We start from the raw sequence: 20,936 nt of genomic DNA on the forward strand, positions 1-20,936 counted from the left end.
CAAGAGACAAGCTTTTACAGTCAGCAAAAGCTTTCACTACACAGCACCAAGCCAAGAACTGGAGATCTGAACAGACCATTGAGCAATAACCCTTGAGTTATACCCAGCAAAACTCAAAACTGAAAGCAGATTTCTGGACAGTTAATGCATTCAGCAAGCAGATCATAAGTGGAGATTGTTTATAGAAAATTCACATTAAGGTTTTACTTGAATGCTAATCCCTCTCTAGAACTATGACCCCCTTCCTAAGCTTACTCTCAACAATACATTTTCTTGCTTTCTTGAGCCAGAACCACGGGTAGAACAGCTCATACATTTGCCAGGTCACTATGGGAAGAGGATCTAAGCAACTATCTGCTTTTAAAACCAGGAAATGCCAGGGAAGATCTCAAGACACTCAGGAGTCCCCACTGATCCCTAGAAAGTGTCACAGGTAACTGCTTACCTTCTCAATAAGGTCCAGGCACTCTGCATTATCCATCCAGTCAATGGCTTCCCAGTTTATCCCTTCCCTGATAGACAAGAACAAACAGAACAAAGTTGTGAAATGCAAGATCCAATGTCTTGGGGTGTAGGAGAGCAGAAGTAACTGAGCCTGGCAGCTGTCCCAGTACTCAAGGTGATTTGCAGGAATTAGGCTTTGTTATGGCTTATGGCTGAGGAAGACGAATAAGGGACACAATGAACTGCTAACACAAGGAGATGGAAATAAGAGCCAGCCTTTCTTATCCACACCAGTGACATAGACTGATGCTTTTCTTATAGTCATTGAGCAAATTTCACATGAATTTTAAGACTGTGCTCTTTCTGGAGTGAAAAGCAGCAGCCACACAGTGGTGATGATGGACAGTTTGCTACACAGCTTCAAGAGGCAGCTGCTGACCCACCAATCTGGAAAGCAGGCCTGAAGCACATCTGCCAGAAGACTGAACCACAGTTCACAGGTCCACCAGGAGAAGAGACTGGAGAGAGTTTTCAGGGAGAGTTTTGAAGAGGATGACACAGACAAGCTTTGGCCTGTCATGCAGGGAGCCTAGAGGGTGGCCCTGCATCTTTTGGAGTAGGAGCTGATGTAGGGACAGTAGTGCAATAATGTGCTTTGAAAATCACCCATGACATCCTGTAAATGCTGAATGGGTTTTTCCCCCTTACCATCTTCTTATACTCCCATAATACAGGATATGCCTATTTTCAGAATTCAGAGAAGCCTAGAATAAATCTTAAGAATACAAGGAAGACTAGAGGCCATGTGTGAAGCTACTTACTGACATTCTGATAACGCCTCCTTTCAGGTGGAGACTAACATTTTGGAGATAGTGGAGCTGTTGCCTTCAAATGCTTCAGCCCAGGCTTCATACTTTATTGTTCAAAGCATCAGGATGAGATACATGAACCTACTTACTAAGCCTGAGGAAGCAGAGCTTATATGGTGAAAGATGAGCTTTAAGTATATTGCCTTAGAATTATTTGATATGTAGTCAATTAAAAAACTTCACTCAAAAAAATCTTACTCCTTCCAAAGTTCAGCCACAGAACTTAAACTTCTATGCAACCATCAGGAAAAAATCATTTGTCATGATGGCACCATTTTTAATACAAGATTCCTGCAATGGTGGAACTGGCCTGAGAAGTGAGCACATAAATAGCCTTGAAATTTTGTAATCTTTAGAATTTAATGAATTGCCTATTCAACCATCTCACTTTACAAGGCTGCTCTCATTTGCCCTCACTGACCCTATTCAATTCTTTCATTCACAGTCATAAAGGCTTCTGTTTCAGAGCAACAACTGAAGTATTTGACTAGCAGCCTTCTCTAGAAGCAGAAATACTCTAGAACATCACAGGTACTTCACAAAATACAATCCAATATGAAGCCCACAGAAGAGGAAAAAGCTGTGCAGAAGGTCCCAAGCTCAGCCTGATGTTAATCTTGCTAAGGAAAAGAGTTCTTTTCCCAGTATAGGAACTTCTAGGACAGAAGGAGCTGTCAGATATCTCTCCCTATCTTTAGGGAATTTCCTTTTTGTACACCAGGATTCCATCTGCATTACACCACCACTGCCATGGATAAACCATTAGCAAAGTCAGTAACACACCCAGTGACCATGCAGTCTAATGGGTTAAAGCCCAGGAACTTTCCATTCAGCTGAGAGACAAGGAAATCTGGAATTTCTGCACACTACAATGGAGAATGCTTTTTCCTGGAGATAAGTGACTTATGCTGGCAAAGCACATGGACAATGCTTAACAAGACACATCCACGGCCAGGGTTGTACTAAGGTCTCTCCTGCTTCAGTGGTAGGGACTGAGCAGCACAGGAGGAATGATGTCCTCCCTCCCAGTACCCATGAAAGCAGTGGGGCCCCACTCCCACTGTGTGTCACCTGTTGTACTCCAGCTGCTCCAAGGAGAAGATGTGTTTGTTGAAATATTCCTGGAGTTTCTCATTTGCATAGTTAATGTTAAACTGCTCAAAACGATTCACCTGCAAGAAGAAACAATTATCAAATTTTACATTCTTGTTCCTGAGCTCTAAAAGAATCTATAGCAGCAAAAGGGAAGGTGCCAGGCTTGGAGTAAAGGCAGAGAACATAGTGGTGTCAGGTGGATATGAGGAGGACAGTATGGAGAGGTCCACTAGAACAGCTTTTGTAGCTCATGTAAGGTTAATTCAGTAAACCTAATTCATAGTAAAGCATGCCAAAGACAATTATGTTTCTCTTCTTGGAAGAAATAAATTCCCTAACAGTTAGGTCACAGGGCTTTATCTTCTGTGAAATATCTGAGCAGTCACTCTATGACTGTTCAACACACATCCCACATCAGCTGTAGTGAGAAGCATCACATGCAGGATTCTCCACACAACACAAAACAGATGTAAACAAACAATGTACATGTAGGATTTGGAGAGTTGGTTCACATACAAATAAAAAACTCAGTATTATCTATCACAGCAGATCTGCTTAGGGTCTGTATCACAAACCTTGAACATCAGCCTCTATGAATATGGCTGGCAGAAATGGGCAGCTAAATATATCTTTCTGCTTTCAGGGGAAAGTAACAGGGTAGAGATTCCAGAATTCCCTATGCTATCCTTACCAGGATGCAAACCCACCAAAGTTTCTTCCAATATGCATCAACATCTCCAAAACCAACCCACCCCACAAAAAACAAAATCCTGACCTGAAAGTTCTCGAAGCCAAAGATATCCAGGATGCCCACAGACTTAAAGTTTTCCTTGCCTTTGATCTTTGTATTAATCTTGCTAATGAGCCATGAAAAACACTGGGAATAGAGTGCCATAGAGAGGGAATCCCTGGAGTCAGCTGCCTGTAAATACAGAGAGAAAAAATGAGTCACAAAGAAAAGAGAAGACATAAGGGCCACACGAATCTCTGTGGGACTTCAGGTTCCTCCACTCCTCTTCAGATTTCTCAGCCTCTGTACTGGCTGTGTACAGTGCAGTATTTATTAGTAACAAGTTTTCAAATAGCCAGGCCACACACAGACAAGCCATAATCTTTGGGTAACTGCACTTGAGAGGGTGAAGGAAGCAACAAAATCAGTGACATTTTTTGGAACAAGTGCTGGGACAGGGAAGGTGACAAAATACCTCACAACTAAGCCCACAGGAGTAATTTGTGTCACCTGAGCCAACATTTGCAGTGACAGGCAAGGTATCTCGGTTCAGTACTCCTAGCAGAGCTGTCAAATGGGTGTCTGCTCAGTTTTCAAAAAACTGGTAGGGCAGGATTTAATGGAATATTCTGTCACCAAGTTACCCTCAAAAATTCCCTTTCCAAAACAGCATTATCCTACCAGAATCCAATTAGGCTGGCCAACAGCCAGGACACATGCCCCAGAAGTTCATGGGTTGAAACTTTGCTGCAGTTGACCCAACATCCCATTCAGATACCACAACCAAGTGTCATACATGGGAAAAATAACTTAAATTGCAATCACTAACAGGCAGGAGATAATTGACTGTATGAAAACATGCAGATGAACATCCAAAATCAAACTTTTCATATCTTAAGCAAAAGCCTACTACCTGATAGCTGCACAAGGGATGGGCTGGTTGCATATTTTGGTAACACTTGGACACACAAAAGAGGCACACCTTAAATCCTCCAATTAATAAAGAGACATGATACAGAACCACAAACTGGGAGTCTGATGTCATGTGCTGTTCTTCTGCACATACACTATTTAGAATGGGAAACCAGAGTTTAGGGTTATGGAAAGACAAGAAGGCCAAAAGTAAGGGTCCCTAACAAGAAGACATGATCTCAGAGGACAGCAAAAGGAGCCAGGAGAGAAGATGGCAAAGATCATGACTGGAAGAAAGATGCTGGAAGTGGGGAAAGATCCTGGAGATCAGAGACATGGAGATAAATGTCAGGGCATGCCCAAGGACCTTGGCTGGTAGTACGGAGACTGATAACTGCAACTGCACAATATAAACCCAGACAAGCTTTTGCCCAGCCCTCTTGGACAAGCTGCAAACTCCCAACTGAGAAAAGAAGTTGACATCTAGATAGTTCCAGAGAATGTAATGCTGAGGGGCGAGCGAGCCAGTACATTAAATAATCAAGTAGGGTGAAAGCTGTAATCTTGTCATTTCATAAATAAACTGCAGTAAATAGATTGCAGGTTGTTTCCCCTGTCTCACCTGTGACACCAGCAGGGCAATTCCTTCAGTAGGCCAGACCAGCAATGACAGATCTTCCAAATGCACCCAAGCCCCCTTCAGTTTCACAACCCTAAATAACACGAGCTCTTTGCTAATGGCACAGGCAGGCCAGCTGTTTCTGATCCCTTCCAGTGTCTCACAAACTTCTGAGGCCCAGCCTGCCAGATCCTTCTTTTCACCCAACCACACTGGTTTTCTCCTCCTTTCTCTTCCTAGGTACTATTTCCTCTTCAGCAGCTCAAAGTTGACACAGAATAACCTCCCTTCTCCACTAAAGAGAACATTTCAAAGCATGGGCACACACGCCTTTTCTGGCTGTTTCTTCTCTCCATCAGATGATCTGCCTTATTGGTTGGGACTAAGAATGCCCTCAAGGCCATGCCTCTGTAGTGTATCTGGCTACACAGTAAGTTGGACACATTTTCCAGGAACAGGACCTCCCCATCCAGCTGTAAGCAGCCACTTTCCCCACAGTATGGCTCAAATGAGATTCTCAAAGGCGCCTTTCATCCTGCCAGCTTTGCCTGCCTTAGGCCAGTTCATCCCTTCAGCCCACTGAAATGTCAAAGCTCAGACGGGTAATGAGCCCCTTACATAATGAGAAATCCCCAGCAATGCTACCCCACAAGTGGGAAAAGGTGGGTGCAGCACTCAGGGCTTAGGCAGGAACAGCCTTTACAGGCCCAGTGTTGAGTGCAGCAGGCTCACAGCTATATGGCAGCATCCACTTGCTATCACAATTTTCTTGTGGCCTTGGTACTTCACTGGGCTCCAAGCAGTAAGTGTGGGGCCCAATACACACACATGTCAGGAACAGCTATACCAGCAGGGGAAGCTCTGTTCAGGGAGACTCTGTCAATTCTGCAACTGCATGCCATTGCTGTGGACTGCATGAAGTGCCTCTGGTATTATCTGTTATCCAACCTTACACACTGCTAGAGAACGATGTGGCTTTTTTAGAATAGACAGTTGACAAGAAAACTGTGGCATCTGATATTGATGATATCTACCACAGACTACAGGCTGGAAAATATTTTTCACACAATTTCACTGCAAAGAAAGGTCACAGACTATGCAGAAAAAGGAGACCATTTCTTAAAGGCAAAGCTCAGTTTGTGATATATTAGCATGTGTGTCTACAGCAAGAAAATAAGCAACTACACTACCATAATGAGCACTGCTGAGACTTCAGCTTGAACACAGTGCCCAGTTAGGGGCACTCCACTTCTTAAAAGATGTGGGAAAACAGAGACAGAAGACAAAGAGATTTAGAAAATTACTTACAAGGAAGCACTGAAGGAACTGGATTGTTTAGCTTAGAAAAGAGAATACCACATGAAAAACTTCACAGAAGCCAAAGCTTGTAAGGTGGACAGCTGGGATGTCAAAGGTAATCTAAATTATGAGGAAAATCTTTTCAACTCCAGACTCCACTGCAGCTAAAGCAGGATACTTAAAGATGCTGTGAAATTCCTTCCATGGGAAATCTGAAGGAAAGTTAGACAGACATCCATCAGAGAGAGTCTAGTAACTCTGGCTTCTCTGCCAATGTAGGCGTTGGATTGATAACCCTCTGCAGTCTGTGCCAGCACATGATTTCCATTACAGATGTTCATTTTGCTATAACATGGTGCCTTTTCCATCCTAGTAATAGTACTCCCTGCCTTCCAGTGCCTTGCATTTTATTAATGACAGAGGATTTTCTACAGTTATCTGTGAATGGCCTAAAACACCAAGAGTGCCCTCAAGTGATCAGCAGCACCACAAGAGCTGCATGTCAGTTTATGTGGTCCTCCTTTGTGGTTGTAGGGATCCAGAAAGAAGAGCTGCTGTGGGGTAACAGCCCAACTGCCAGATATTTTGTGGGAATTGTGTGCCAGCTTTTACTTTCCAGTAAACACAGCACAGTCTGGAAGTTCTGCAGGTTAAAGCACGCACACATGCAATTACCACAAAGCATCTGATGCACCTTCTGCATGACACAAGTATGACCAGCTCCTGGTGAGTGAAGGTGACTTAAAACCAGTATTGTGCAGGTGAACTCCCCTGTAAAGCCTGAAAAGCAGAGTCAACACTGGGACCTGAGCTACCAATAAGGGTAAAATACCTGAGAAACAGGAGGCCCTAGGCTGGAATGGGTGACACAGAGGAAGACTCAGGGCCTGGAATGCAGAAGTGGCAGAAGTGGAAGCACGCATTGGGACACTTACCTGCTCCACAGTGAGAGGGGAGCTGATCTCTTCCCCACGCAGAATCATGGACCTCTGGGTCAGCACTTCAGAGAGCTGAAAGGCGTCCAAGCCCAGGAGGTCACTGGCAACATTCAGCACTAAAAGGAAGACACACGTTTTTCTCTTGCATGGATCCCCATCACTCATAGGGATATTTTTGCAGCTCAGTGAGGAAATCCCAGGGACTTCTACAAAAGAGGTGATTAAACTCCAGCACAAAACACACTCCCTCTTACTTGATTCTCTTGGGCATACCCAAAGCTGTAGGCTCACATACCCAGTCTGAGGCTCATGTGCCCATTACAGAGCACAGTCAGGTACTCATGTAAGTCAGCCTTCCTGCTGACAACAGCTACAGCAAAACTGTGGGCAAGACTCAGCACCAGCAAAACACTGCCTAAGAAGATATCTTTTTGTAAAAGCACAATACTGCAGACTGAGCATGGGATTGCTAAACTTGGATGTTGAGAGGCAATTAACTTACGACTTGAAACACTTGTAATACATTTTTATTGCTTGTGTCTGTTTTGGGACTCACTTTGCAAACCAGCTGAGATTAAATAACTGTAACAGAGTGCACACTAGCAACTGCTTCAAATGAAGATGGGGGAAAGGCTCTAACAGAGCACTTTTATCTCAAACTCCTTCCTGATCTATTTCTTCCATTTCTTTCAATTCTAAAGAGAAACTGTGAGGCTGTGGACTCTGAGAATATCAAGGAGCACAAATGGATCACAGGGCCACAGACCAACTAAATCCCACTGGTACCCAGGGGCAATGCATCCTGTGGCAATGCTTCTGTAGAGTTCAGCTACAGGGAAGCTGCTGGTGAGGGTACTACAGACCAGCATAACAGAGAGAGAAAGGAATAGGGAGAGGGCTTTATTGGGCACCTTATGGGGCTTTGCATGGTCTACCAAGTTGCTAAGGTCCTACTTACCTGCTTTTGTTGTAATCTGGGCCCCACCAGCTGTCATGAATTCAACATTTCCCAAATGAAGTGTGCCAGAAAGAAGCTTGAAGATGTCTCTGATTTCCTCAGTGCTGAAGTCCACCACCTTCATGGCAGTCTGTGCAAAACCAAACAGCTAATGTTAGCTGCAGGTACAGCCAGGTACAATGCAACCACTGGAGCCGGGTCAGGTGTGTGTAAGATGTAAAACTCAGAATTACAGTCACCACGAATTCAAATGAAATGGGATGGCACAGCACCTCTCTGAGCTATACATTTGTCAGTGATCTTTACTGTTTCCCATTCATTCTTACATTTACTGTATTGCCACCTAAGGCAGGTGGGCATTGTCCCCATCCTCAGGTTGCACTTTGCTGCCACCACTGACAGTCTGTCACAAGAAAGAGAACGTTTGTGCCTGTGTGAGGAAATCCTACCCTGAACACTGGCAGCACAGGTTACAGATGTTACTGGATGGCTTCCACATTCTCACTTATTTTCTTCCCTGAAGGATGGATCCATATAAGATACTTAATTTACTCTGATCCACATAACCCCCTTAATTCATTCTTAGTACAGTAGATTTATGCAGCAAGACTTAAAACCAGGCTTTCAGCATTAACTGTTAGATGGTTGGAAAGAGATTATCAGATAATGAGGAAGTATGGCACATTCCCTCTTAATGCCTGCATGTGAGCCAGAGTTTTTGGGGCATAAATTGACTTTGAGAGGTAGGGCCCAGCCTTCATGCATGCACCCTGTCAGTGGGGGACTCTGGGCTTCTAGTTTCCTTCTTTCCTCCAGCATCTCTTCAGCTGAAGAATAAATGCCATATTGCCATTGAAACTTCTGCTGTGCAGGTGCCTCCCTCCCTTAAATCACACCCAACCAGGAGGTACTGAAACCCTAAGCTGACTCTACTCATCTTGCCTATCTGGTTTCACCGACATTATTAAAGCCTTCAGGCCAACAAGTGTTATCAAATAAAACATGAATTTGCACATTCATCCTGCTAATCCCTTAACCTCTGATAAACAGGTGTCTGTTAAATCTCTGTGATATTTCAGAATAGGGGATTTGCCCAGGTGATATAACTTCACTGGAATATTTCTGGAGAACAGTACCTTCAGGCCAAACTCTTCCCTTTCCAATGGTCAGTCTGAGGTTCCCTGAATCAGGCTATCTAGGAAGCTCCCACAAACCATTATGGGGTGGTGTTCTGCTCCCCCAAATTTTCTATCATTCTAAATTATCACTCATATTGACTGTTTTCCAAATCCCCCCACTTCTGTACACTAAAGCCACTTTTTGAGTCTCATTTTAGCTGGGTTTTGGACTTGAACACCAAATTCTGGTTTAGGGCAAATCAATTCTGCCTGTGAGATCTAGACCATGCAGCATGTTAGTCCATGAGCCTGTGTCCAAAAGTTCAGGAGGAGTTAGGACTGGACTCACCATGACCTTCCTGAACATCTCTGCATCATTCAGGTTCTCATCAGTCACGCAGCCAGACTGGTTCAAGTAGTGATAAGTCTCTGGCTCACACAGGGAGAGGCTCTCTGCAACAGGAGAAAAAGAGGTAGGGGAGAAACAACAATTCATTTAGCAACCAGTCTTTTAGTTCATAGAAGAGGAAGGTGGGAGGGTGTGCTGTAACAAAGCTTGTAGATGGTACGCAAAGTAATTTAGAACAGTCAAATCCCAAGCTGCAGAGTCTCAGAAGAATATGTCAATACTGAATTGGCTCAAGAAAAAACCTTTTAATTCTAGCTCCAAAAGTGTACAGAAAAATAGTCTTAACTGTATATATATGGTAATGACCTCTAAATTAGATATCATCACTTGACACAGAGTTCAGAGAGTCACAGTCAGATTTCTGAAGACATTCGGTGCTAAGCAGCAGTTAAAAACTCAGCATAGTTCACAAAACTAAATGTAAAACCAGAATTAGGACTCTGTATATTTGCTGTGCAACCACATCTTAAACACTATCTGCAGATTTGATCCCCCATTTTCAAAAAGAACATTGGAGAATTAAAACACCAATGGAGAAAGGAGGCAAGGATTGTCAAGAGCCAAAACCACATTACAGATGGGGAGCTGAAGCAGCCTGGGACACAAGCTTGGAGAAGTAGATGGGGAAGAATAGCAAAGATCTGCTGAAGAAAAGAATCTGTTTTGTATGTTATCCCTAAGCAATTGATAATAACCATGATGCCCACTATTTTCCTTTGCTTTAGATTAATCTCTGAATTGACCTAAGCAGCCATTCCTGCACATACCCCTTAAAACTGAAATCCTACTCCCTCCTACTCTGTCAGGCCCAAATCTTCCATCTGATTATCCTAACACACAGAAACCAAAAGCATAAAGAAATTCCCCAGGCCCTCAAAACCAGAGTACAACTGTAGCATGTCCCTGCCTGACTATCTGACCTCTCCAGAAACACCATCAGTGCTCAGCAATGCCTGGGACAGACACACACAAAAGTTGTTAGGGGGATGCTGCACTACAGAGAGGATTTGTCCACAGGCTGCAGCTGCCACTTCCTCTGTGTGCACTTTTTCAGACCCACCCCTCTTCCCCAGGTACAGAGCTATAAACCATTTGTTCAAACACAAGACATGTTTTGTGTAGTACTCTAGTACCTTCACTACATCGCTTGTCTTTGTAATTCTTCTCTCTGCTATTACCTATACTGAAGATTTGTTCTAAAAATATATCTATCAGTCCATCCTTTGAACTCCCTGAACAGCTCCCACCAGCAACTGAATCAAGATTCTTTACCCTTCCTCTGCCTCTAGCCAGTTCCATCACCTCATCACTTTGCACATACTTTTTCCTTCAGCACAGAATGCCTGAAGTCTTTTCTCATAAGGAATTTTTGTCATCCTCAGCCTCCTTCTCTTAACTCTCCTTTCTGTTTGCCACAAAATCACCACATTGCTGGCCTTCAAGAAGAAGCTACATATCAAGTACATGAACAATCCATGCTCTAACTCACACCTGCTTCACATGTTGGACTGGAAAGAGCACAAGAGACATATCCAGAAAATGAAATTACCTTTCTCCTCCCCGCTCACACCAGCTAGTAGAGCATAAAAGATGTGGTAATTCCGCTCCCCGGGGTTCTGATGTACCACCCTGTTCTGAAACAAAGAATACAAGAGTAGCCAGCAGAAAAAGATCAGACTTGTGGTTGCAAAGGCCAAGAGAGGACCAGGATACAGGTAAATCTCCAGGGCCAATGCACAAGAGGGGCTTCTTGCTATTTAATTATGGTTTTGTCTAAGTAAATTCTACATCAAGATCTTTGTGGCTGTGCTGGGCATACACATTAACAAACTGAACTTTGTCAGTTCTGGCCCTGCTCCTCAGTGAATTCCCAACTCCAAAGTAAACTACATCCAATCAGAGATGCCTGCATTTGGAGTTGTACCCCATGTGCTTCTCTGTGGAGCCACTTTTCCAGGTACTTCTCTCTCCCTTTCTCCTCAGTTAACAGTTCTTTCTTGGATTCTTTCTGTAATGCACAGAGTTTATCAAAGATGGGAGAACAGGCTGTGATAAATACAGCCTGTATCTATCACATAGAGTCTCACAAAGAGGCTGCTCTGCCTCTTCCTCATCTGGGGCAGTTGCAGTAGTAACACAGGAGCTGATGCCTGCAAGCTGCAGTGCAGACAGCCTCATCGAGGAGGTGATCTGGCACTGCCACACCTTCTCTGAGGAGAGGGCTCACCCAGCACTCAGTGGAGGTGACACCTACCTTTTCCAGTAAATCTGAATAGCACGTTAAGGAAAAAACATCCAAGTGACAGAAGCACAGATTTCTTGATGACAGGCACATTGAGATGAACCCTGCAACCTGCAACAAATCATGAAATAACTGACAGTTTGGAAAGCCAGTAGAGTGGTTCTAAAATCATCTTAGATCATCCTCTCTATTCACTGTCCAAGGAGGTATGATGTGCCAAAGAAATATTTAAAAGGGCAGGGCCAGGTAGAGCACAGATAACCTAACAAAAGATGAGCCACATAAGGGACACCTAGAAAGATTAGAGGCCACTCTTATCTGAAAGCCTGCATTGCACACAGCAAGTCTTGCATCAGTTCTCATTGCTCCTGCAGGAGACCACTATCTTAAATCTCCTGACAGCACAAAGAGCAGAGGCCAAACAATCCCAGTCTGTCATTTACAACAGCAGTAAATTCATCTGGCTGCTACTCCACTGCCAATTGGTGTGGTTTGCAGTCAGCAGCAGCTTTGAACATACATCAGGAAATGCAGCCAGGGCAGCTCTACCTCCCTCAGGGAGACAAAAGATGTGTCAAAGCCTTTGGGAGAGGAGTACCTGGCCATACAGGGAAGAAAGTCATCATGGCTCAACACAGTTTGACTGTGTCCAATCTCCACTGTCCTTCTTGTCTCTGGAACAGGCTCCCTACAGAAGTGGTCACGTCACCAAGCTCAACAGAGTACAAGGAGCATCTGGACAGTGTTCATAAGTCCTATGATTTCATTTTAGGTAGTCTTGAGAGGAGCAGGGAGTTGGACTTAATGATCTTTATGGGTCCTTCCCAAACTGAAATATTCTGTGATTCTATGACTAGGGTTCCAAGGTCCACTGAAGATGACAGCCCAAAACAGGGACTCATAATTCTCTTCTGCACCCAAATATTGTGCAGAATATATTTATTCTTATTTTGGCCTCACCTTTCACAAATTCATTGGCAGAGCTAAGATAAATGAACAATTTTATGTGGAGCAAACAGAATGTAATCAACCTAGGGAATCCTCCAAGGTAGAAAATTCCAGGGTTTTAAGCATCGAGTGCTGAGATTAACGAAGTGAAAAGTCAAACTATGCCCCTACCTAATGCAGTACTGAGACAAAAGGTTCCCAGAGTTAGGTACTGCAGAGCCACAAAACAAACACTTATTCCCTGTTTAAGTTGCAAATTTTCCCACTGTTGTAAATTGACTTTGAAGAACTTTGATGGGGGATTTCCTGACCTACACTGAGCTCGTCCTGGTCTTTTCTCACTCAATCCATTTCTGGTGCACTGCAGAAAAGGATACAATCAGTGACTCGGCCTCCCTGGATGTGCCCATGTTGAGAGAAGTGCAGCTGGATGAACTTGCCAAAGCGGCTGGAGTTGTTGTTATAAACTGTCTTGGCATTTCCAAAGGCCTCCAGAATGGGGCTGTAGAAACAAGGCAATGAAGATATGATTAGTGATGGGATATCATTAAAACAAAGTGTCTGCCCAGTCTTTTGACATTCGCACGCTGTGTTCTGACACAAGAGATTTATTTGTTACAGCACCAGCCTGGACAAGCAGGAAGAGCTCAAGGGAAAGGAAGGATGGCAAGAGCAATTTAACAGGCTGATAGATAAATTTTAACCCTTTGGGATTGCAGTTAATTAAATCAGTCTCCAGTCTGTATGGGCAGCTGGTGCTCACACTGTCAAGGGCATTCCCCACCAGTGTGGCTTGAGGAAATGAAAGGTGGCAAGAGCAGCCAGGCTGTGTCCTCTACACAGCACATCCCATGAATACAAGTGTACTTTTTCAAGGATTTTCAGAACCATCAGACATATATGGCAAACACTCTGTAGCTTCAAACAACATACTTCTATATTCATTCTACCTTTTACCTTCTGCCTTTGATAAACCATCTCTTAAAATTACAGGCAAACATCTTCAAATTAACAAACAGTAATAAAACAATGTGTTTGGTACTTAAATTTGGTACTCGAACACACAAGCCCTTGTTACCTAAATCTTGCTTAGGCTGATATAAGCTACATCGTTTCCAAGTGTAGGGACTATACACACACTATAGATTTGGAAATTACATTCTCAGAGAGTATCATCATCATCCACTTCAGGTCCAAAAAAAAAAAAAAAAAAGGGCAAAAAAATCTATCACCAAACATCAGACCAGCCATAAATTGAAGAATTTTGTCTGCTGTTCACCTTCCCATGTTCAGAAAAAAACAGTTAAAATGCTTGGTACTTGCTTAACAGAACAGTACAAGGGAAAAGCCTAAACCACTCAAACTGACACACAGAATCCAGGATTACAATATTCATTTCTGCAATTAAACCAATTCTAAAATAATCTGAAGGGCTGACAAGCAAGGAATCACAGAGATGCTACAAGAACAGCCTGTATGTTTTCATGTCTAATTTTAAAACATACATAGTTTTATACAAAAATTATTGCTGTTATTACCCTGAGAAATACTGACTTTTAGACATCTCCACAGATCTATTGTGCAGTCCCACTGGAGACTGGGGCAGATATGGGATTATTCAAAGTTAGTAAATACAGCATAAAAAATAACCACAACTAGAGACACCCTGGAGTTTGCAGAAGGCTTCAGGCCCTGCAAGTGTTACCTAAAGGAGAGCTGTGCTTAAGGAAATAGTCAACAACATTCAGGAAAATCCAGGCAGCATTTTTCTAACATCTCTTGAAAAAATGGCTTTCAAGTAACAAGAATAAAAATGAAAATTCCTCTTATAACACACTACAACCATTGAAATGCCAGTTAGAGATCAGGAAAGTTCCTTGCCCTGAAGAATCTGAACTCCAAGACCCACACCTCTGAAACAAGTATGCAAATAAGGACATTGCACAGAAATATCCACACCACTGCCACGAATCAACAAAAATAACGGGGACAGGCAGGAAAAGGGACAGCAGGGTTATGTTATATGACCACCACAGATGCAGTGAGAGTGCAGGAGCCAGCTGGCCAATCTTTGTGGCTCTAAATCATGCTAAATTATATACGAAAAGCACAAGGAAATGTCTTTATAGTTCAGTTTGGCAGTGGGCTCACACACACGAGTGCAAAGTCATTCAGGCTTAGGGGGAAAATAAGCAGGAGGGAGTCTGAGCAGTGGCAAGGCAGAGGGTGGGGTGAGCTGGTTCAGCCAGGAATGAGGGCAGGGGCCTGGGCTGTGCCAGCAGCACATCACAGTGTGGCACCTGAGACAGAAGTGCACTGCAAGGTGGAGCAGCACATCAGGAAGGTGATGCTGGCTGCTTGCTGGGTGTGGGCAGGATGCACTCCAGCATTCAAAATAATGGGAACCGGTTTCAGCAGGGCAGCAGAAAGAGAAGTATGGAGTTCAGAAATACTGCACCATATGCAGCTCAGGATTCTGATGCACAGTTGAAGATAAAAAGATTTGAAGACTTGGGGGGTGAATAGCAGGAAAGGTGGTTATGCTGTCAGCAGTGGCACCCAACATGGAGAAGGGAGCTTCAGAGTGAAGCAAGAAAAAAAAGCTGAAAAGTTAACAGAATTTTTAATGAACATTTAATGAATGACTTCTTTTCAAGAAGGAAAAGAGACAAAATCAACAGTGCCAAAGGAGTTTTGAGAGCCTGATTTGTGAGAAATACCCCAAGTTGGAAGTTCCAAAACAAGCAAATTATAGAAAGCTGATGAACACTGTGTTTGCAATGTCGTCTGAAACTGAGAAATAATACAGTGTTGTTCCTTGGTATGTGCTGGGCTGCAAGCATGAAAATCCACCATAAGTGAACCTGAGGAGGGCCAATGTCAGAGCAAGTGCAGCTGAAATTCAAACACATGAGGCAGGGTCCATAGGAGAAGCAGCAGCAGCTTCTGGGTCTGGGCCAGGCCTTCAGCTTCTTGTCTTCAGAGAAACGGTGACAAATCAGATTCTCTTGCATTCACATTGCAATGGTTCATGTAGCACTAGAGATGCACACAGAACAGGTTGTGTTCTCTAACTTCACTCCAGCTCACAGCTGTGACATCTAACAGAGTCAGGGATCACCTACCCAGCACCATAAGCTCTCTGATCACTGTCAAGTTATCACTTCACTGCTAAGAGTGCTTGAGCCTTCTAAGCCGCTTGCCTTAAAGCAGATTTTGCAGATCTTAAATCATGACTGTACTGCTCTTCAGAGCTTTTTCCGATTTGCCTCCATGCCTGCTAAGACCTGCACACCTGCAAAGGATAAATCATCCAACAACAGTCTCTGGAACACCAGGTCCAAGGGCAGAAGCCCTTCTGCTCAAGGCTGCTCTGCTTTATAAGGACCTAAAACCCACAGTGCTCTCACAGCTGCCTCCTCTGGAGGTTTCTGTAACTATCACAGGCTTCATCTGGGACTAGTCTGCAGCCTCACCCTGACAGTACCAAACTGCAGGACTGCCAGCAAGGTCCTTCAGCCACAGGCAAGACTGTCTGGGAAATTCTAATGTAATTTGTTTAATATAATTCAGGTATTAAGGAAAACAAGGACACAAACAACAAAACAGATGTATCTTTCCTGCCTCTTCCCCAGGCTTACCTGATGTCAAACACCTACTGTCCTCCATTTCTTAGCCTCAGCTTTCTTTTATACCTCAGGTTACACTCACTCCCTCAAAATTTCCCCAGCATCACAGCACAAGAGCCTGGGGTCACACTGCTTCTCTCTGTCATTCTTTGCTTCCTTATTTTCTCTGCTGCTCTTTGCGTCTTACTAGTTTTCCTCAGCCACACTTTTCTTCTTCAGGTTTTGCAGATACTTTTTCCTTTCATCTCTCTGTTCTAGCGTAGGTCATCTGTGGGTCATGGTCCCTCGGGGGTGTCAGCACCTCTTCTGGCATGAAGCATTTTCCCTGAAACGTGTCTCCATTCCCCCACTGCTGCCAGCTTCTCTCTCAAACACATCTGATTCAGGCACTTCCCTGCCTGCCTGATGCCTCATCAGGGTTTAGGTGGGTGGTGGTTGTTCCCTGGTGCCAGCTCCCATGGATGGTTCTCCATGAAATCACTTGCCAGGACAGCAGGAAAGCTGCCATGGGACTCCTGTGGGCCAGACAAACCAGCAGCCTGAAACACAGGGAGGCTGAGGGAAAGCAGGGGCTCATGGAGGAAACCAGGAGTATGACAGAGACTCCCTGTGAGGACAGCTACAGTCGAGAGCTAGAGCATTAATTCTCCAGCTTAGGAGACACATCCCACATTGCTGTTGGAAAGAAGCCTAATCCATCCATGGACAGCTGGGACAGCAGCCACGGTGAGGCATCCCGGCAGGATGGCAACCTTTGTGTTTCCCTGATGTGACATCATTCAGCTCTGTGATCCTCTCTACCAGGTCTGGCTCCATCCCTGCCAGAAGGCAGAACCCCCCAAAGGCAGGGCCCCCCAAAGGCAGAGCCCCCCAAAGGCAGGGCCCCCCAAAGGCAGAGCCCCCCAAAGGCAGGGCCCCCCAAAGCAGGCTGACCCAGCACTCTGGGTGCCCACGAGGGTGACTGTACCTGCTCTCCAGGATGGCTTCTTCCACGTGAGTGCTCTTCTCAGACACAGGGGCCCCAAGGGAGGTCTGGCTCATGGCTGACAGGAATTTCAGGAGCAACTTGGTGCTCTCAGTCTTTCCAGCTCCACTTTCTCCACTGTTAAGAAAAAGCACACATTTCATTCACAAATCCAGGACAGACAGAGCTGATGACCATCCTAGCTGCAGCACAGAAGTGATCTCTAGGAACAAACATGTGACGTCTCCGCTGTGACAAGCAGGGATCAGGCAAAGGCGGGGAGGGTGGTGAGGGTACTCAGGCAGATGTCAGTGCAAATGGGAGAGCAGGAGCAAGGCGTGTGATGCAGCCATGGAGTAGCTGGCTGTCCATCTCTGACCTGATGAGAACACACTGGCTGTCATGGCGCTTCCACAAGCAGCAGTAGCACTCGTTAGCGGTGGCGAAGATGTGGGGAGGCAGCTCACCCAGGCGGTGCTGTCTGTACAGCTCCATGGCATCCACACCGTACAGACCAGGGATGGCTCTGTAGGGGTTTACTGATGCCAGGATGGAGCCAATGTTTGTCTACGGGGAAAAAACAAAACACAGAAAGGAAATGAAGCAAGCTCCTGGGGAGAAAAAAAAAATCACAACAAAGCCAGACCCTGAAATAAGTCATGGCGAAGGAGAAAGCCTAAATAAGGACACTGAGCTTCAGCAGAGAGCTGCACAGTTTGGCAAAGATGTCGAACCCCAGAGAAGGAGCTGTACAGCTCAGTATGGATGGGGCAATCTGAATTTTGCTGCTTTATAATATAACATTCTTATCCTATTATCCTTGTTAAATTAAGCTTACACAATTTAAAAACATGAAGCCATCTTCATACCCAGCTACTTTGCACTGTGCTTGCAGCTGAGCAGCAGAGCCAGGACTGAAGGAGTCAGGAGATACCTTCAATGACACAGTCCTAAGCAAAGGGGGCTTGGCAGGGCTCAAGAACCTCCTGAGCAGAATTAGAACACAAACACACACACTACACACATGTGCAAAGAACCACTAAAGCATATAATTTTTCTTCTGCTGCAAAAATGCTGTTTGGTGCAGCTTAAATCATTTGGTAAACCAAATCAAAATTGACAGCTGAAGATAAAGCTCTAGATTTCAAGTCAAAACATTTTTATATTTTCTAAACATTTTATTTTGAAAATATTTATTTTGAAAATCTCACAGTCCAAAAAAAGAGGTAGCAAGATTTAAAATAAAATACCCAGACAACAACACTGAATTTCAAATGTATTATTTTGTGCAGTGGAAGGAAATTAATTTTGCTTTTTGGGGCATGACTTTTTCGGTTCAGCCAACCAGCTCAAATCCAGTTATTCTCAGAGCTGCAGCTCAGAGCAATGGTGCCACCTCTCTCCTAATGATGGCTTTGTAATATGGTCAACATCCATGCTGCTGGTGTGGTGGCCTCCCTCACAGGGACATCTTGGACTGCTCTACTCAAGGAACACCCATTCTCAGCAGACAAGACCAAATAAACACTTAGATTGCTGCAGGAGGTGCCAAGCTTTATGGTCAGGGACAACATCTAGCATTAGCTCCAAACCATGAACTAACTATAAGTCACCCATCAGATATAAAAGCATTTGAATGTATCTGCTGGAGAAGCTGTAAATTAAACACGTGGTGACAAGGACGACTCATCAGGCCAAATGAAATATGAGCCTATAGCAATGCCAAGCTCTGAAGCCAGACTGATAAGATGCCGCAGTCACCAAAATATTTAAAACTCATTTATTAAAGCAGCACTCAGAGATCATTGTGGGATGGAAAATCACCTAGGACAAATTGCATTATCAGTATAAACACACTATCATGGATCAAGTCCTGTGGACCCTCTGACAGGGACTTTTGTGGGCAGAAATAGAATTAATTGGTAATGAAAGCAATAAGAAGCAGATGATCTTTGGCCAGAGAGGTGCAGAAAGAGAGAGAGAGGAAAGCATTGGGTGCCAAAACATGAATTGGGGAAAAGCATTGTACAGGCAGCTGAGGAACAGGCATTGCCGAGAGACTACAAGACATTTCTATGTCCTTTACAGCATCTCTTCTTCTCAGATGTTTCCGTTTGCATTTTCCATTGTAGTTTCACTAGGAACAGAGCTCCTTTCCAGAACTTCTTCCAGTACAGCCATCTCTTTCAAAGGTGTTCCTAGAAAACCTTTCCACTACCCAGTTGCAGTCTCCTCATCACATGCATTCCCTTATAGACAATTTCTATCCATAATTTTTAATGGCAGTAAAGCCATGTATATACCAGCTACTTTATCAGCAAAGCAATTGCCCCCAAAGAATTCTCCAGAGCAGGACAAGCCACATGGGGCAAGTCTACTTTTCAGGACAATAGATGCTACTTGGATGGTTAGGCATGGCTTTGCTAAGGAGAGCACAAAACGGGGCAGTACAGCCCCTGGCCATTTCTGCATCACTCTCATTATGTTTGGTCTACTTTTATTAAGGAATACAGGAATTGTAAGAATGAAGAGGGAATATGCAGGTTGTTGCTGTGCTCACATAATTTCCTTCAACAGTTGGGTAGAGCTTGAAGAGTATTTATCTGGAAAACAAAAGGTACTGTTGAGCTTGTCAGTATTGCTGTACTAAATTAATTATGGGTGCCAGAGCAGTCTAGATATACTGCTACCTACACTCCCTGATCAGAAAGAATCCCCTTTAGGAGCTCATGGTGGGGTTAATAATCCAACACTGAGGGGTTCTTCCCAGTGCTGAGCATGTTGCAGAAGTCAGGCCCCTTCATACATCTCCAAAAATTTCAGACCTGAGATGCACATCTGAGATTCATGCGTGATGCAAAGGCAAAAAACGAGGTGTAAAGGTGCTAAACTTCAACACCTTTATGCAGAGATGGAGAAGGCACAGAACTAATGCTGAATAAGAGAAGGAATGACATATCAGAGCTAGCTGAAAGGCTTAAGGAGGTACAGCTGCTATGATACTGCTGGTGTTGTGGCATTTCTGGTGCAAGGCACAGACTGAAAAGGAAGAGAATCCTGCATTGCATTTTAAGGTGCGAGGAAGAAGAAGCAGGAGGAATATGCCCAAATGGGGTCAAAAGCTGCAGAAACACATAGCATGTGTCAAACACAGGACAAAAAGAGCAGCAAGGATATGGGCCATCAAAATAATGTGTGCATGTGGCTACTGTCACAGGGTCACAAGGCTCTGTTGACAGAGAGGCAAAGGTGCCTACAAAAAAAAAAAAAAAAAAAGAAAGAAAGAAAGAAAGAAAGAAAAGAAAAAAGAAATTACAGTCTTCTCTGCATCCAGTGCAGGAGGTGGTTCAGAAACAGGGTCACTTTACTGATAATTTCCTGGAATACAGGTGCATATGGTTTGGTTGCCTTGATAACGGTTGCTATGCAACACAGAGATTTTCATTTTTTCTATCATATTCTGAAAACTCTGTGTGCACATAGCATGGACAAGCAAGGTAAGACAGTCTTTGCAATCTATCTTCCTTGTTCTCTCCAAGTCTTAGCAGAGCACTGCCATCCCAGCAGTTCAGGAATGTCTTGTCCCAGGTGTGCTTTTCCTCAAAAGTCCCTTTCCTAGTACTTGTCTCCTTCCTGAGAGGGAAATCAGGAGATGCTATGAGTATTCATTCATCTGTGCAAGGACAGCAGAGCAATCAAAAAAAAAAAAAAAACAAAACCAAAAACAAAAGGTACAACTGCATGTAAAAGCAGAACAGTTGG

The 20,936-nt window shown here is 44.1% G+C and overlaps 1 protein-coding gene across 1 annotated transcript in view; it reads right to left on the reverse strand.

Moving 5' to 3' along the window:
- LOC132075361 (unconventional myosin-X-like) overlaps positions 1-20,936 on the reverse strand; it is an 89,397-nt gene that overhangs the window by 48,505 nt on the left and 19,956 nt on the right. Inside the window, exons 4-14 of the mRNA XM_059475725.1 lie at positions 17,554-17,741; positions 17,178-17,312; positions 12,959-13,083; positions 11,646-11,659; positions 10,941-11,025; positions 9,332-9,435; positions 7,865-7,994; positions 6,904-7,022; positions 3,184-3,330; positions 2,385-2,485; positions 446-512 (exon numbers count right to left, since the gene is read on the reverse strand). Of these exons, the coding sequence (XP_059331708.1) occupies positions 446-512; positions 2,385-2,485; positions 3,184-3,330; positions 6,904-7,022; positions 7,865-7,994; positions 9,332-9,435; positions 10,941-11,025; positions 11,646-11,659; positions 12,959-13,083; positions 17,178-17,312; positions 17,554-17,741 (1,215 nt within the window). The remainder of the gene's footprint in view (positions 1-445; positions 513-2,384; positions 2,486-3,183; positions 3,331-6,903; positions 7,023-7,864; positions 7,995-9,331; positions 9,436-10,940; positions 11,026-11,645; positions 11,660-12,958; positions 13,084-17,177; positions 17,313-17,553; positions 17,742-20,936) is intronic.

Source organism: Ammospiza nelsoni, chromosome 7 (assembly GCF_027579445.1).
Source record: "Ammospiza nelsoni isolate bAmmNel1 chromosome 7, bAmmNel1.pri, whole genome shotgun sequence".
Taxonomy (NCBI): domain Eukaryota; kingdom Metazoa; phylum Chordata; class Aves; order Passeriformes; family Passerellidae; genus Ammospiza; species Ammospiza nelsoni.